This window comes from Agelaius phoeniceus, chromosome 7 (assembly GCF_051311805.1).
Source record: "Agelaius phoeniceus isolate bAgePho1 chromosome 7, bAgePho1.hap1, whole genome shotgun sequence".
Taxonomy (NCBI): Eukaryota; Metazoa; Chordata; class Aves; order Passeriformes; family Icteridae; genus Agelaius; species Agelaius phoeniceus.
The window spans coordinates 32,900,084-32,915,609 of NC_135271.1; the positions used below are offsets into that span (position 1 = coordinate 32,900,084).

At 40.6% G+C, this 15,526-nt stretch overlaps 1 protein-coding gene across 2 annotated transcripts in view; it reads left to right on the forward strand.

Moving 5' to 3' along the window:
* The first annotated feature begins 11,037 nt into the window (after positions 1 to 11,037).
* Positions 11,038 to 15,526, forward strand: part of GRB14 (growth factor receptor bound protein 14) — a 58,241-nt gene continuing 53,752 nt past the window's right edge. Inside the window, exons 1-2 of one of the 2 annotated variants that reach the window (XM_077181489.1) lie at positions 11,038 to 11,422; positions 13,058 to 13,190. In XM_077181489.1, coding sequence (XP_077037604.1) covers positions 11,292 to 11,422; positions 13,058 to 13,190 — 264 coding nt within the window. In that variant the 5' untranslated portion in view covers positions 11,038 to 11,291. The remainder of the gene's footprint in view (positions 11,423 to 13,057; positions 13,191 to 15,526) is intronic. The other variant, XM_077181488.1, reaches the window with a different exon arrangement.

The window sequence follows — 15,526 nt, forward strand, 5'->3', positions numbered from 1 at the left end:
ACTTAAAATCTTAAGGATATGATATATATTTAGTTGTTAATTTCAACTTAAAGACCATGTACTTGCATGTTAAGAACTTCTGTCTACAAATACAAGCAGCTGTCCAGAAATCTGGAACGGGGCAAATGTATGGCATTTAGTTCAAACACTCTAGCCTGGATTGCTAGGTAGAGGCAATAGAGCATTTGATATCAAATGCTATTTTTTCCTGAACTGTTTCTGCTGATTCATTGTTACCTTACTTTGAATTGCAATATTTAAGTGAAACATGCTGCTTTAACTGTCTTTAAATGAACTACCTTTGTGGCAGTGTTTTTAGATGGGTCTTTTGATGCCATTTTAATGGTACATTAAAACTTAATGAATGCTGAGTAACACTAGAATCCCCATGGAAGCACATATAGTATCTACATTAATACTGAATGAATGCATAATGAACAGTAGAATTTCAGTGATTTCCACATGAATCAACAGTGATGAGCCACTTAGTGTTACACTCAATTACATCATGTTTAATTTATGTAGCATTGTTTGGACATTATGTTTAAAACGTCTTTAGTAAATCATTGAAACTCTGATTGAGCCTCCATTTCAGGGACAAATTGCAGTGTAAACATAAAACTCATTTTTTTAACACAACAATTAATTTATGTTGAAGCCCACTTGCAAAGGGTCAACAATTTGATATATTCTCACTATTACTCCCTGAAAAATGGAATCCTAGTATGAAAACATATTGCAGTAGCTGTTAAATTGTTTCTGTTCCCTTATACAGCCACCAGACACTGGAAATGCATTAATTCCCTGAACTCTGGAAAGAATGGCAATACTTCACCTGACCTATCTGACTGCTGCCAAGCACTTCAGAAGACTTTTCAGGTTAGAGTATCTTGCCCAGATCTATGCAGCAGACTCAGAAGAGTTCTCCACAGTGCCTAACACCACACCACCTCTCATGTTTGGGAGGCCCTTTGGGCACATCCACGACTCCCTTGCAGCAAGGTGTACCAAGAGCATTTGACCACGCTATCATGTGCCAGAGGTAGACAAAGAGATGGTGAGGGAACCTACACCAAAAGCAGGCACTGTCTTTCAGCTGTTCTCCCACCTTGTGCAGGACCAGGAAGTGGTGTTGGTTGCATGTGCAGAGGAATCGAGTTTCGCCTCACCTCCAAAGCATCACACAGCAATGAGGACCTACTGCCTCACTCCTGTTCTGAACACGGGCTGTTGGTTGGCCCTGGGGTGAAGGCTGGAAAAAGCTGCCAGTGGCAGCCCTCCACTGAAGTCTTCCACAGTAAGCACTACAGCAACAGTGTTTAAACAGGGACTTACCAAAGTCCCGACTGACTCCTCATGGAAACTACACATACACATATATCTGATCATAGCAAAAAATAATATAAATAAAGGTGCTTTGTAAGAGAAAATGGAAATAAAATATGCATACTTCTAACTTCCCTAGGAACAGTAAACTTCTTGGCTTCCACTTTTCCTGATACTTTTTAGCAGATAACACACTGACACACTGTTTCTGGGGGTGTCTGCTTGAGCTGGTTTTGGACAGGTTCCATAGCAGGTCTGTAAAGATTCATTCATAGAATAAAGCTGAGTTTGCCTCTTTTTACTCAATCAGTTACTCAAAGAGCTATCTAAATTGGTCTGATGACTTGTGGCAGAGAAGATACTGCCTTCCAGTACTCCAGAAGGGATCTTGCACACTGTTCTCAATCCTGCTCACTGGTAGTTCAGGCCAGCAAGGTCTTATCAAGGGTCATTTTGACTTTAATATTCATCCTCAGATCTCTGTTCCAAATACAGTAAGCTGGAGAGGTCTAGGCCTAGGGGAGTTTTAGTTCTCTGAGGTTGTCCAACAGCTGCCTTAACAAACAGGACTAGAGGGAAAGAGGACTGTGTTAGGAGACAAGATCCTACCAGCTATTTACAAACAAATCCATTAATTTATTTTTAGCTTTGGCAGCTTTTTCAGTGTTGGCTTCTAGCACTAGGCACCACATCCAGTTACTTGAGTTTATAGAGGACTTACCTGCAATGAGTTCACAAAGTTATAATTTTAATTTGCTGTTCTTTTTAATCTACTATAAGATTATCTGATCACTGGCACAGCATCTGACAAACAGCTGACCAGCAACTTTGTTAGAATATCCATAGACAAAGAACTTTATAATGATAATGATGATAACAATACCTGCTCTCATTTCTCTGGATTGCTGAAAGATGCAAATTCAGACCTTTAATGATTGCAGCTAAGGCTTTCATTTCTGACAGCAAAGTGAGAGAAAAAAAATCTTTCCATCCTAGGAAACTGTAAAAGAGACTATCAGAGGAGGTTTTTTTTTTGTTGTTGTGGTTTTAATTTTTTCAAATTATAATTCACTTCATTATTGTTAAAAGAATTTAATAAATTAAGTATAAGACAGAAAAGGTTCTTATGGAGAACCTTTTTATTTTGCTTTAAAAAGTTCTTTTTTGGTTTATGTTTATCTCATGATTGAGGAATTCTATGCCATGTTAATTTAATTCAGTTTTAATCTAAATTGAATAAAATATATGCTAGCTTGCTGGCTATGATGATAAAATCCATGTACTGTTTAAAGAGAAAGTGTTTGAAATATACCAAATAATCTGAAAGGTACTTCTCTTCAATGTATGCCTAATAGATTTTAATAAGGTAATTATTTTTAATTTTTTATGTTGCTGTATATTTTTAGAACCTGCCAAGTAAGAATATTTTTTAGAATGAGATGCAATGAGGTTATAATATTACTATAGCCTTTGGAATAACACCAATATAAGGAACAGTAAAAAAAACCAATTGAATGTATGCCTTGAGCTACATGATGACTGTTCAAACAGACTTCACAGAAAATTAGATTTCCTTGACTAGTGTTGTGGTTACAGTGATATAATTCATGTTTCATAACTCTGAAGAAATAATGAAGACATTATAACCAGAAATGTGTCAATTTGAATAAATTTATTATGAATTGCTTTGCTTTGAAAGCTCCCAATATGTTATAATAGAAGCCTACGTTCTTGCTTGAGAGCCAGCCAAACTGGGGCTTTAATATTTTAGCAAATCACTTAATGGGAGTTTTTTCTCTCCAAATAAACAAAAGGAGAAATGTTCTGAAGGGATTGGGATAATAAAAGATATTAAAATATACCTTTCTTACTCCCCATGGAAATTCAAACAGCTTTTTCCCGAATCCAAGTTGCAATTAGGCAAAATTCAGCCCATGCAAGAATTAACTCCCTTCACCCATTGCTGAACTGCAATTACATTTGGATCAAATGCAATATTCAATGGGCTACCTCCAGCTACACTGCAAAGTACCTTCTCCAAATAAAACCATGCAGGCTGGCAATGTTAATTGGAATTTGGTTAAGCTGGTTATATGCTGCTCAAAGTCCAGTATATCAGTCAGTAAGTTTCATGTATCACCCTTGGCTTTTACATGATTAATAGGTGGTATTGGCTCCGTGGCCAGGGCTTGACAAAATGCTAAAATGGGTTTGAGGCCTTGAAGAGCTACCACAGGAAGAAGAATCCTCAAATTCACTTTGTCAGTTCAAATTCTTTAAGAGACTTTCAATGGTTTGAACTTTTACCAGTAGGCTTTTTGCCAGATTAGTTACTGTCTGTCCTCCCACAGCCCATAATGAGAACAGAAAAACCATAAAGCTACTACAGATTCTTTGTTGTGTGCTGTGGCAAATTTGACAGAACTGTGCCTGTGTGCTTAGCCCATCTGTGGGATGGATATGTCATCTTGAGTGATCCAGTAGCACAGAAATCCAGTCATAAGAAAGTGTACCAAGTGTAGTGTGGATGTATAAAGACCCAGACACTATAGAAAGGGGATGCATTAGTCCAGCAGTTCTTCCTGATGGAGAGGATGAAAGCTCAAGTGGACTTAAGTCTGAAAACTTCACTGTCACTGTCTTAAAAAGTAAGTTCAAGTAGTGTAAAAAAAGAAGAAAAAACATTCTGCTTTCTTAGTTATAATTCTGAGACAAGTATAATGGGTTGGGATAAATTTATGGATGTGGAGAACACTGAAGGTTGAATTTGAAAGGGCTGAGTGGCTATAATAATTTTCTTAATTTTAGATATGATCTCAGCTTGTACTCCTTCTTTCCAAATACTTCAGATACACCAAATATTAAATTTCTTTGAAATCAGGTGCAAATTATTTATGAACTTGTTCAGTAGCCAGTATTTTTCTCATTCTCCCCTTGCCTACCCGCCCCAAGGGAAACTCTGTAAGACTTTTTGACTGTTAAACAGAATTTATAAGGTCACTATGTGTAACATAATTGTCTGGAATTATCTTCTATGTTGTTTTTCATATATTGTGAGTGTGTCCTTCATAATTACACAAAAGCAAAATAGATAGTTGCTTACATTTAGTGTTATGAAATTGTTCTACTTGTCATGGTAAAATTATGACTTTTAGAAAAAAAAAATTAAATTCTAGTAGGTACTTAATAACTCCAGAGCACAGCTTCAATAAGCATGAAATCAAAGGAAAAGGTACTTTTTACTCCAGCTCAAAGGAAATGTTTTTTGGACCAGATTTAAAGCTGATTTATTGTTTGAAGTGGCAAAGTATTATTGCATTTTACCTTTTTTTATTTTTAGAAACAAGAATCCTTTATTATACAAAGAAGGACAGCCTGATTGTTAGAGTACTAATTTTGGACTCAGAGTTTGCATTTCTTACTGAGCCACAAATTCCATTAGATTTTGAGAAAATCACTTAGCAAATTAATTGCACTGTCTAATTTTCAACAGCAAACAGAGATGTCTAAGTAGGAAGACAGTTCTCCTAAGGTTTTCTATGAATCCAGAGGAAACAAAAAGTCTTTCTGGGATGGTTGTCTGTGCTAAACCCCCTGTGTTTTTTAGTTGACATCTGGAGTCTTCTGTTTCTCTCCTTTGTGATGGCCAATCTACCACAATATAGTTGTCTAAAGTCAGGTACTTTGAATACCCTCCCAGGGTTAATTTTTAAACCTGTTCAGGCACATAAAGATGCAAACACTTACTCATCCATATGAAGGGAATAAATACATTAAAATGTTAGGTGCACTGATGTTGTGATAATTAGGTCTGTAATAAGTGCTGAGATTGGCATTGTTAGATAGGGTTCCTGAATTACAGAGATTTGCATTAATAACCTTTTAATATAATAACTTCAAGTAGTCAGCACAATGCTTTTAAAATATGAACGGTAGGTTGGTTTTTCAAAGGTTTGTTGAATATCTCATTTCTTGAATATAGATTTCTTGGAATAACTCTTGAGACAGAGAAAATGACCTTCTCTGTGTGATTAATTCATTCCAAAGAGTGCTAAATGTCCTACCAGGTGATGTATTAAAATGGTGGCAGGTATGTTATCATATAGTGGCACTACCTCCAGAATTCCAGCTGGACTGATGAGCATTTGTTTGGTTTCTGTCATTTGGCAGAAATATAATGACTCCATCATCAGGGTTCAGCAGAGCTTTCCACTTCAGAGCCCATTTTCAAGGCATTCTAAATTGCACATGCACAGGTAGATTGATTTGGAAATTGCTTTGCTCAACCAGGGCTGGTGCAAATTTGGGGGTGCAAATCTGGGCTAGATCATTCCAGTGATTTTGGAAGAGAAAAATTCCTCTTTCTCTCACATGTATGCCGATATGCATATGAACACATTTCGAATTTCTTACTGTTCCCAGAATTAGAGAAAATCTCCTTAGATCTGATGAAAGCTTTCAAAATCCAGTTTCACACTGCAGTATGTCTGATGTTCCTAGACTTTGTTTCTTAAAGCCACGGCTAGTTTTTTGCAAGCTGCATATTACAGAAGCAGAAAAGAAATAATATGAGTGAAGTTTAGGCACCTAAATACAAGTGACTGGTGACATATTTAATACCCAGTGATATCTGAAACATCCCCACAGGACAGACCTGTGTGACATAGGCTGAACAGGAAATCTGTGCCATCTTAGGGCATGGTAGAATAGGGATCTAAATTCGTATGAAATGTCTGCATTTAGGCAAACAAATCTCTACATCAATTCTTCCAAAACCAGAATTCATTTTGTCTTTCAATTGCGCACATCAGCCTTGTACTCTATTAACAAAATTGGAGTGCAGCACACCTTGAGTCTGACCAGGTATGTTGTTTCTTTAAGACCAAAAGAAGTTTACATTTGCCTTCCTTTTTGCATGTATCTGGAGACTCTTACTGTGCTTTGTCTGGTTCTACTGTTTCAGTGTCCTTGGCAGCAGCTCAGAAATGGCTGAGACTTATGAGTGGTGTGGCTGTTTATGAAAAGTCATTTTAGCTCTACATTTCTTGTTTTTATCTTTTTTGTGGTTGGTTTGGGTTTGTTTGGGGGTTGGGGTTTTTTGTTGTTTTAGTTTTGGTTAGGTTCTTTTTTTTTTAATGCTTGTATTTTGTTTCCCACTCTACAAAATGACTAGTGTTAAAGGATCTTGAATCTGATTTCCCAACAACTCACATTACGGAAACTAAACTTCTATGTGCTGGATAAACACATGGAATACTAGATAGCACAGTTGCCTGCAGCCTTTCCTTCCATAATTACATGTTTTTGTGCAGTACTCTGAAGGCATGTGAAGTCAGAAATTACATTTTTTGTGTAAGGTGGAGTTCCAGAAATTGGGCTGTAAAAAGTATCAGCAGTACCCTGCTGTTGTGAAACATCACCTGTTTAATTTATCTAAATGGTTAATAATTTATGTGATGTTTAAAGTTGTCCACTTGTCAATTCCCTTCCAGAAGATTACATCTGGTGCAGTAGCTGTTGTGGTCTGGGGGTAGTTATGGGCCGATGAAGCACACAATACACTGCTGCAGCTATTTCTGGAAGGCACCGCCTCCAACCACCATTAGATGATGCAGATGTAGCCACTGTAACCCCCACGTATGCAACACTCACCCTGTGCTATTACAGCTCTCTCTAGGAAGGAACTTTAGGCCTCAGTTCAAGGTTGGCCAGTGAGGATTGCATCACCTAATGCATTGTTTATTAGAGACGTTCTGTGTGACTGATTTCATGCAGCCCTAGTGCAAGGGAGCAGAAGCCAGCATGTCACATGTCTGACCTGCAGCTCACAAGCACTACATGCCACTCAGTCAGCCCTGCCCTGAACCTCATTATCTGCTCTTGGCTGCAACAACATTTCAGATATCACAAGCTCTTGATTTGATTTAATTTGATAGATTTGAAGGGTATCATTCTTATTCTAAAAAAACCTGCACAGGATTTCATTTCAATCTTGTGTTACAGTTCAAGGCAAAATTCCATCAGGGGGATGTTCTGACAGAGCTATCACAGGGAAGCACAGAACTTGCTATTGAAATTGCAAACACTGTTGTCAAAGCTGGCAATAAAATCTATCTCTCTACTCAAGTTTGTTACAAAAGTATGCTAAAGTAATCATGCTTTTAAATTGATAAAGAAAGTCCAAAACCAAACAACAACTGAAAACAAGTGCAAATCTGCTTCTTGATAGTAAGTGCAGAAAAAGGGAATGTAGTCAGGGGAAACACTGGATTTTTACTCTGCTGTGGTTTGTGTACAGAGTTTCAGATAAGGTTGAAAAGCAGCTTGGGGAAATGACTGAGACTGGTGGTAGTGGTGATTTAATCCCTTGGAACCTTTTCCTTACCTGCAATAAAAGATACACATTTTAACAATAACTGTAAACTTAACATTCAATTCAAGCTATAATAATAGGGAAGACTCCTCACAAAACATTCAACCACAGATACTTTTCAAAGACTTATGCACTACTGCCAGGAAGTTAGCTAGTGGTATCTCCACTTGTGGTCACTGGGTAAATTTGGCTCTCATGTAGTACTTGAGCCCATTTTCAAAGTTATAAATGGGCTTTTGAAATGCTCAAGAAGGAGCTAGAATGCACAGCTCATTGTATGAGGTTCATTTGTTCAACACATTTTAAGTCCATTGAGATAATAAATACACATAAATTGGCACATGCCTTTTTACTGAACAAATTACTTTTTGCTTAGGATGATCCTTTGTGTTCTTAGGGTGATCCTCAGCATTACTGCTGAGGCAATTTATTTTGGGAGGCTTTTGGAGAAAATGTATGGGGAGACAAGACATGCCTGGTTGTAGCCTTGCACTGGAAAAAGGAGCTATTTCTGTGGCTTCAATCTAGTACTTGAATAGAAATAATTCCTTTCTCTACTACTGTAGCTACGACAAATGATGGTGTAAAGGTAGGCTATTGGTTCTCTTAGCGCAGTGAAGCTTTATGTGATAAAACTATAATACATATATTGTGAGTATTTTGATAAAAGCAAGGGAGAATGTGTGGAAGGGGACAAAAAACCCCCCACAAAAATCTTCTACAGTTTTTGAAGACAATCAGAGGTAGTTTGGATTTTTTGAACCTCCACTTTGTCAGTAATAATTGAGTTTACTCTAATTAAAGGAATAATTTTGTCACATTAATCAAGTGTTGTGATTCTAAATAGCATACAGGCTTTTGAGAACTGGAGAGCTTGATTTTCTGGAAGTGGGGTGCATACTGAATAGCTTGAATCCGTTGCAATTTTTCTCAATATATATTTTAATTTTACTTGATAAACACCTGGATGTGATTATGACTAAGAAAGGTAAAAATTAAAAGACAGGGAATAAGCCTACTGATTTGAGTATTGAAGAATACACAGACATTTAGTTTAGTCTTCTCTCCCCCCTTTGCTCTCAGAACCAGTCTTAAAGGTGCAAAACTTATTATCCAACATAAACAGAGCAGACAACTGGGGATACAAGCATCATATAGCCAGCCCAGGACACTGGGAAGTGGTAAATCTTACAAGTACAACTGTGCTGCACAAGCATGGCAATTATCAAAAAAAAAAACACACTAGGCAGCTTAAGTGTATTTATCATGAAAAGGAAACCAAGTCACACAGCTCAACAAATGTTTTGGTGTTGGGTCTCAGCAGAAATCTGGCAGTCTTTTAATATCAACTCTATTAACTGTTCAGAGATTACTGGGTTTGTACTTGTTCAAAGAAGGAGTTAAAAAAGGTTACACTTGAACAGATTCTAGGTCAAATGCTCTCAGATATCTTTAGCCCAGCTCATGAAACCATTTGTATTCTTGCAGTTGTTTGCAAAGAGAGACAGTAAGGCTGGAGAACCTTCAGTTTCACATTCTCATGCATGCAACATTTGCAGTGCCTACACTGGAACAGTTACATCGGTGCTTCTGTGCCTCAGTATTCCACTGACTGCATTTCCCTCATGCAATGCTATTCCCAGAGAAAGCACTGACAGTAGAAGCATCAGGACAGACTATGAGATATGTAAAAAAACAATTTAAGTAAATTTGTTTCTTACAACATGCAAGTGAAATTATAATAGTGTGACATTTTTATTGATTTTTTCTAGAAGTGGCATTGCTGCTGTCATAACTAATTAGATTACCACCAAAGTTGTTTTGAAAAATAAAGCATTTATTTGCTGTTATTCATACTAATTGTGGTTTTTATTTGCCTGGCATTTTAAAACAATTACATGACTAAGCCAAAGTCACAAAAACACACCATGTATGTCAGGTTGCAGTTCTGTAACACATTGCACAGAATAGGTGAAAAATCAAAATATATTTTCTTTTTGTGGCTGAACTTTTTAAATGCTGATGAATATCAGCATACAATTGCCACTTGCAGGTTTTTATCTCTTTCCAATCTCAGTCTTCTACCTAGAGCACCTATACCATTTGTCCTGCCTTCTATTCTTCTGAAGACAATGAGGTTTAACACGTCACAGTTATGCCTGTGAATCAACTAGGAAAAAAACCCCAGTGGCCTTGTCTCTGCAGTTTTATAAAAGGATAGCTGCTCACAAGAAACAAGCAAATCCAGTCAATTATCTGACACTATAAAATTCCTGATATATTTGCCAGACTTTGTATATAAGAACTGTTAATCAACTCAGACTTCGACTTCTGCTGTAAGTGTAACAGAATGAGCTGTTCAGAGGACAAGGAATCCTTCATTTCATTGAAAATGAATGTCCTGCAAAATCATCTGTGACTCAGCCAAAATGAAAACTGCGAGTATTGCTTCTATGACACAAAAATCTTTCTCTAGAACTGAAATCTTGGCTTGTGTGTGATAATTTTTTCAGTGGATTCAGGAAAACAGCAAAGGATTTGCCTCAAAATATTCTACATTTTTACCAGTCTCACATCTCAGGTACTGCCTCTGACCATGCCAAGGACAGTCAGAGGGTTTCTGCATGGTGCTGTCTTCACCAGGGGCTTTCAGTTTTTGACTATCGGATTGACTGACCTAAACACTACTACCCACTCTGCTTGGTGCCATCAAACTGTTCTTCACACAGCAAGGGGGATTTTTTATTTTGAAATCGGACAAACATTGATAAGGACGGCCATGGAATTGCCACAGAGGAATTTATGTACATAAAGCAGAGCGGGATCAAGCTGCTGTGGAGCAGCCCTGGGCACGAGGGAAACCCTTTTCACAATCCGCTGTGCTCCGGGCTAGGTGTGGGTGCTGGGCCCAGCCCGGAGCCCAGCCTCCTCACGAGCCGCTTTTCTGGCACAAGGTGACGGCTCTGTTGCCCGGCCTCGGTCATTTCCTATTTCTCCAAGGCATGTCCATAAATTCCCGATGCCCAGAGGGATGTGTCAGTTCAGTTAATGATTTGCCAGGCGCTGAGTCGCGTGTCAGGCCGGTCCGGCGGTGCGCGGCTGGAGCCCGCTGCCCGGCGCGGGGCAGGAGGTCCCGGGCCATGCCGGGACCGCGCTGCCCGCGGTGCCCCCCTCGGCCGAAGGCACAGAGGCTCAGGGTGAGCGGCGCCCGGGGCCGGGCCCGCTCGGCGGGGCCCCACCGCCCCCGGCCCCGCCGGGTCACGCCGCGGCCTCGGGTCCCGGGCCCGCGCACCTGCCGGGCCCGCCCCGCTCTGCCGCCCGGCCTGGCGGAGCAGCCGAAGGGCGCCGCTCGGCCCCCGCCCGCCCCGCGCTCGCCTCCCCGTCGCAGCGCGGAGCCGGCGGCCGCCCGCCCCCGCCGCCGCCGCCGCCCTCGCACGTGTGCCGGGGAAGGCGCTCGGTGCCGCCCGGGCGGCGCTTCCCCCCGCTCCCCGTCGCCTCCCCCTCCTCCGCAGCGGGAGCGAGAGCAGCCTCCGCCCGGCAGCGCCGGGGCCGCTCGCCGCCGTGCCGCCCCGCCAGGACGTCGCCGCCGCCGATGGCCGCCCCGCTGCCCGGTGCGCCCGGCGCAGGGCGGGCGGCGGAGCCCGCTGGCGGCGGCCCCCGCGGCTCCCCCCGCCCGCTCCCCCGGCCCCCCGGGCGGGACCCGCCGCCCTCGCCCCCCGACAGGTAAGGCCGGAGCCCGGCGGGCGCCACCGCCCTGCCGCTCCCTCGAGGGCCGCCGCTGCCGTCGGGGGGCGGGCGGCGCCCTGCGGGCGGGACGCGGGGCTGGCGGGGCCGGGGTGCGGCGGCCTGGGGAGGGGGCGAAGCGCAGGAGGGGGGCGGCCTGGCTCTGGACCGGCCCGCGCTTCCCCGGAGCTCAAAAGTTGTTTCCCGGCCCTGCAGACACTTTCCGCCGCTGCGGATGCGTGCGTGTCCCACCCCCCACCTCCCTTTTTATTTTTGAGGTTTGTCAGCCTGAGGTGAAAGGAGCCGGCAGTGCCGAGCCTGCCTTGTCAGGCTGAGCCAGCAGCTACTTTATCCCTGCAGTGTCTTTCTCAGAGTGTTGGTGAGATAAAACCGCTTCACCGGGAGCAGTGCCGCTGTCAGCGGTGTGCACCCCGTTTGCTACCTCTCAGGCTCTTCTTAAAGGCATTGGTCTCTATTCTTAGTAAAGGAAGATATGAGCTGGGTTTTTCATGAAGCATCTGATGAGTTTCGGTAGACTGAAGTTTACAAAATCTTAAAATACTGCAATACAGGATTTTTTTTCTCCTCCTAAAGCAAAATATCACTTCAAATGAATCCTCACCAGTTTGGTGAGGATTTTCCCTAAGTGAAGTATCTTCATTCTGTATTGCAACCTTATTCTGATGGTTTTCCCCACTTTGTGCTAATTAAAATATGAAATCTGGAATGCTAATAAAGAAGGTAATAAAGTAAAATATGAAGCTTGGGGGCATTAACTCACACATGTAGAAAACTCTTGTAATATGTTGGCAGATGCAAATGTTGGCAAGTGCTTTGAGTGCAGGTTTTCAGATGAAATCAAGTAGACAAAGTGCTCTTCAATATTTTATGTGAGAAAACCATGCACTGTAATATACACAGCAGTCTAAACAACCACATTATTAATGTGATACTTTAAACCCGTGCATAACTGAGCTCTTAGGCAAGTACAGTGGTGATTACCTTCCCTACTCCTGCAAATGCTGGCTGCTGATACTTCTGACACAATCCTGTCTGTTTCAGCAGACAGCAACAACTGAGACATTCATTTTATGATGGAGCTGCAGAGATGCCAATACAAAACTAACTGAAAACAGAATTGAATGGATTGCTTTGCACTATTTTCTCTTGTCAGTCACTTTGATTCGATTCTGGTTAAAAAAAAAGTTTCCATTTGTTTAAAATACTGTTGTGGTATACTTGGAAAGTTTTGCTGAGAAGTTACATGCATCTACTGTTGTAATATGTGTACATAGGGAATGGCATAAACACAGGGACAACAAAATATTTACTAATGCCCTTAGAAGCCAATATAAATATATCTCTGCTCTTACTCTGCAAAGACTTACGCATGTTCAAACAACTTTATATTCAGAGCTGAATACTTGGATTGCTTTCAAGTAGTGTTAGGCACTGTATGTTAATATATTCAGCCTACTGATTAAATAAAATAACTCCAAAAAAGAAAGCTAATTGCTGCAACCAGGAAGCATCGTGTATTAGTGCCTCAGTAGTTAATATATTGTGGTTGGATATTGCAATTTTAACAGCAGCTGTTGCAATTATTGCTTGATATTATGTATTCTGTTGAAATAGGAGAAAAAAGAAAGGTGACAGTATTTTGGAGAACCCATCGATTCCAAATCCTTTTCCTGAGCTGTGTTGCTCGCCGTTTGCATCAGTTTTGTCAGCCAATCTGTTGCCCAAGGCAACTTCAAGAAAAAAGCAGGTAAGATTTATAAATTATTGTTTGACAGTTCCTAAATTGGTTAAATGAAATCTTGAGGAAAAGCTCAGTTACCTATTAAATTATTTTATTGAAATAGAGGTGTTCATATTTCTGTAATTTGGTGAAATTTTTTCTGTAGGTCATCAATGATTGTAGAAAACGAGGTTTTGGAATCTATGACTTAAGACATGACTGTTCTTTCACAGAGTGTATCTGTGGCTCTGCAGATTTTTCAATTTAAGTGGAACCAGGGGCAGGCAGGCAGTATTTTATGTCCTTAAATGAGAAGTTAATTTCTTTTTTCCCTTCCTCCCCACCTCCAATTACTGTCATCAGTGTTACAGAACAGAGGGTTTTAACAGTCACTGAACAGCTTTTCTAAAGTTCTGATTTTGCCAGGATAATGGGAAAAACCTAAATGGATGGGGAAGGAGCAGATGCTGTGTACCTGGCTATATGTTATATGCATGTGTGTTTATCTGTGTGTGGCTGATGTTACTATATTTCCATAAAGACCTTAAACTGTAAACCAGGGGAAGATCTGAGTGGGCAGAATGACCTGGCAGTACTGTTCAAACAGAGTTTCCAGTTATTGGAGATTACTGGTGCTGAAGATCAGTTTCACTCTTTGGAAGCTTACCTGTCTCATTCTCTCTGCTCTTCTTGAGACTGGAAAGAGTTCTGACAAGGAACATCTGTGGGATTAAGAGTACTCCCTCCTTCACGCTCGGTGTTTTGGTGGTCTGCATGATTCCTGTTTTAACAGTTTTAAGGGTGATATCGGAGGTGTAAGAACTTAACCTTAACGGTTATTCCGTTTTTAGATTTGCATGAAAAATATGCTTGGAAGTTGAAGTTTCTTGTAGTTGTATTAACTTTTCTGAAGCTAACTTGCCACAGCTGTTTCTGTGCACCTGTCAGAGAACTTTGTTAGCCAAGTTGTGACTAGTACCCTAAGGAGGAACCTTCTCCTCACTTCTCCAGTGAAAAACCTGTATGTGTTGGGAAACTGCCCTGATTCAATCTTGCCCTATTTCACATGTCCACCATGGTGTCTCTCTGTAAGTTATGGTGTTTTTCTGGACTACTTGTATTGCTTTTAGTACTTATCCTACAATATCAATGCTAATCTGATGCATTCTGGCCAGTGTCCATCTGAATGTGGTGCATCTGACCACAGTGGTATAAAACTGTTCTAGTTGCATCTTCTTGGGCAAGGTGGAAGCATTGACTGTCTCTGCAGAGGCAGGAAAAACATTGAATTGGTAATATTATCTTTAAAAACAAAAGGACTCAAAGTCACATTTTTAAAAAGATAGTTTAAATTAGTTGCAGGCCTAAATTGCAGTCATTGTAGTAATCTTTGGACTTGAAATTGGGAAGCATGATTTAACACACAAAGGTCAACTGCTTCTGTGGCCAGTCATATTTAACATTACTGACAGGCTTAATTGGTTAAATCAGCTCCAGTCTTCCAGAAGTTGAAGTTAATATCTTCACTGACTTTACTTCTGCTTTCTTCCTAAAGGTTCGTATGTACTTCTTGTGATGATTTCTGCTTGCATTCAATTTCTCCTGGATTTTTATTTAATAATGTAGTGCTTCTGGTAAAAGCAGGGACAAGAACAACTGGTTTCCTGACAGAAGTGAGCTAACATAATGCTGGTGTCTGTTGGAGGGCCTGACCTGTTTTTCAGCTACCAGAAAAATGGAGAGAAATATTCCTGTTACTTTTGTGGAGGCATTTTAACAAGAGTATGATTTGTGTCCCCTAGGTGTCTGTTTATGGCCACTGCCATAAACAGGAGAAATTATAAGAAGAAATTATACTAGGCCAAGCAGACCATTTTTCTGACTCAGCATGACTGTTGTTGCATTCTTCATCTAAAATTATTAAAGTTAGGGCCAAATGACAGTGGTCAAATTAAACTTTTATCTTTGAAATTCAGGTTGAAGTCTTCTAATAGGTTAAAAAATTACTCAGGTTTTAAAAGAGAGGAATGCTAAGCAGGTGTGCAAAGAGAACTGAACTGGCTGTGACTTTGACTTCCCACAGGTGGCTGTGGAACTGTGCTTGGAAATGTTGTGTTTCCACTCCCTGTCCTTATTTTGTCAACTTTGTAGCAGCTCTGTGTGCAAATATGTATCTGTATACAAAAATTTCATGAATATTACTGTTACATTTTGATAGTTCATAACTCTTAAGAGAAACCAGCTACTCTTAAGAATTTTTTTTTGTGCATAGCGTTGACAGCTGCCAGAATTCTTTCTCCTCTGATGATCTACATATGTTTTCAGTGATTCTTCTTTTAGATTGCTTGCTTTTGATTTAGTTT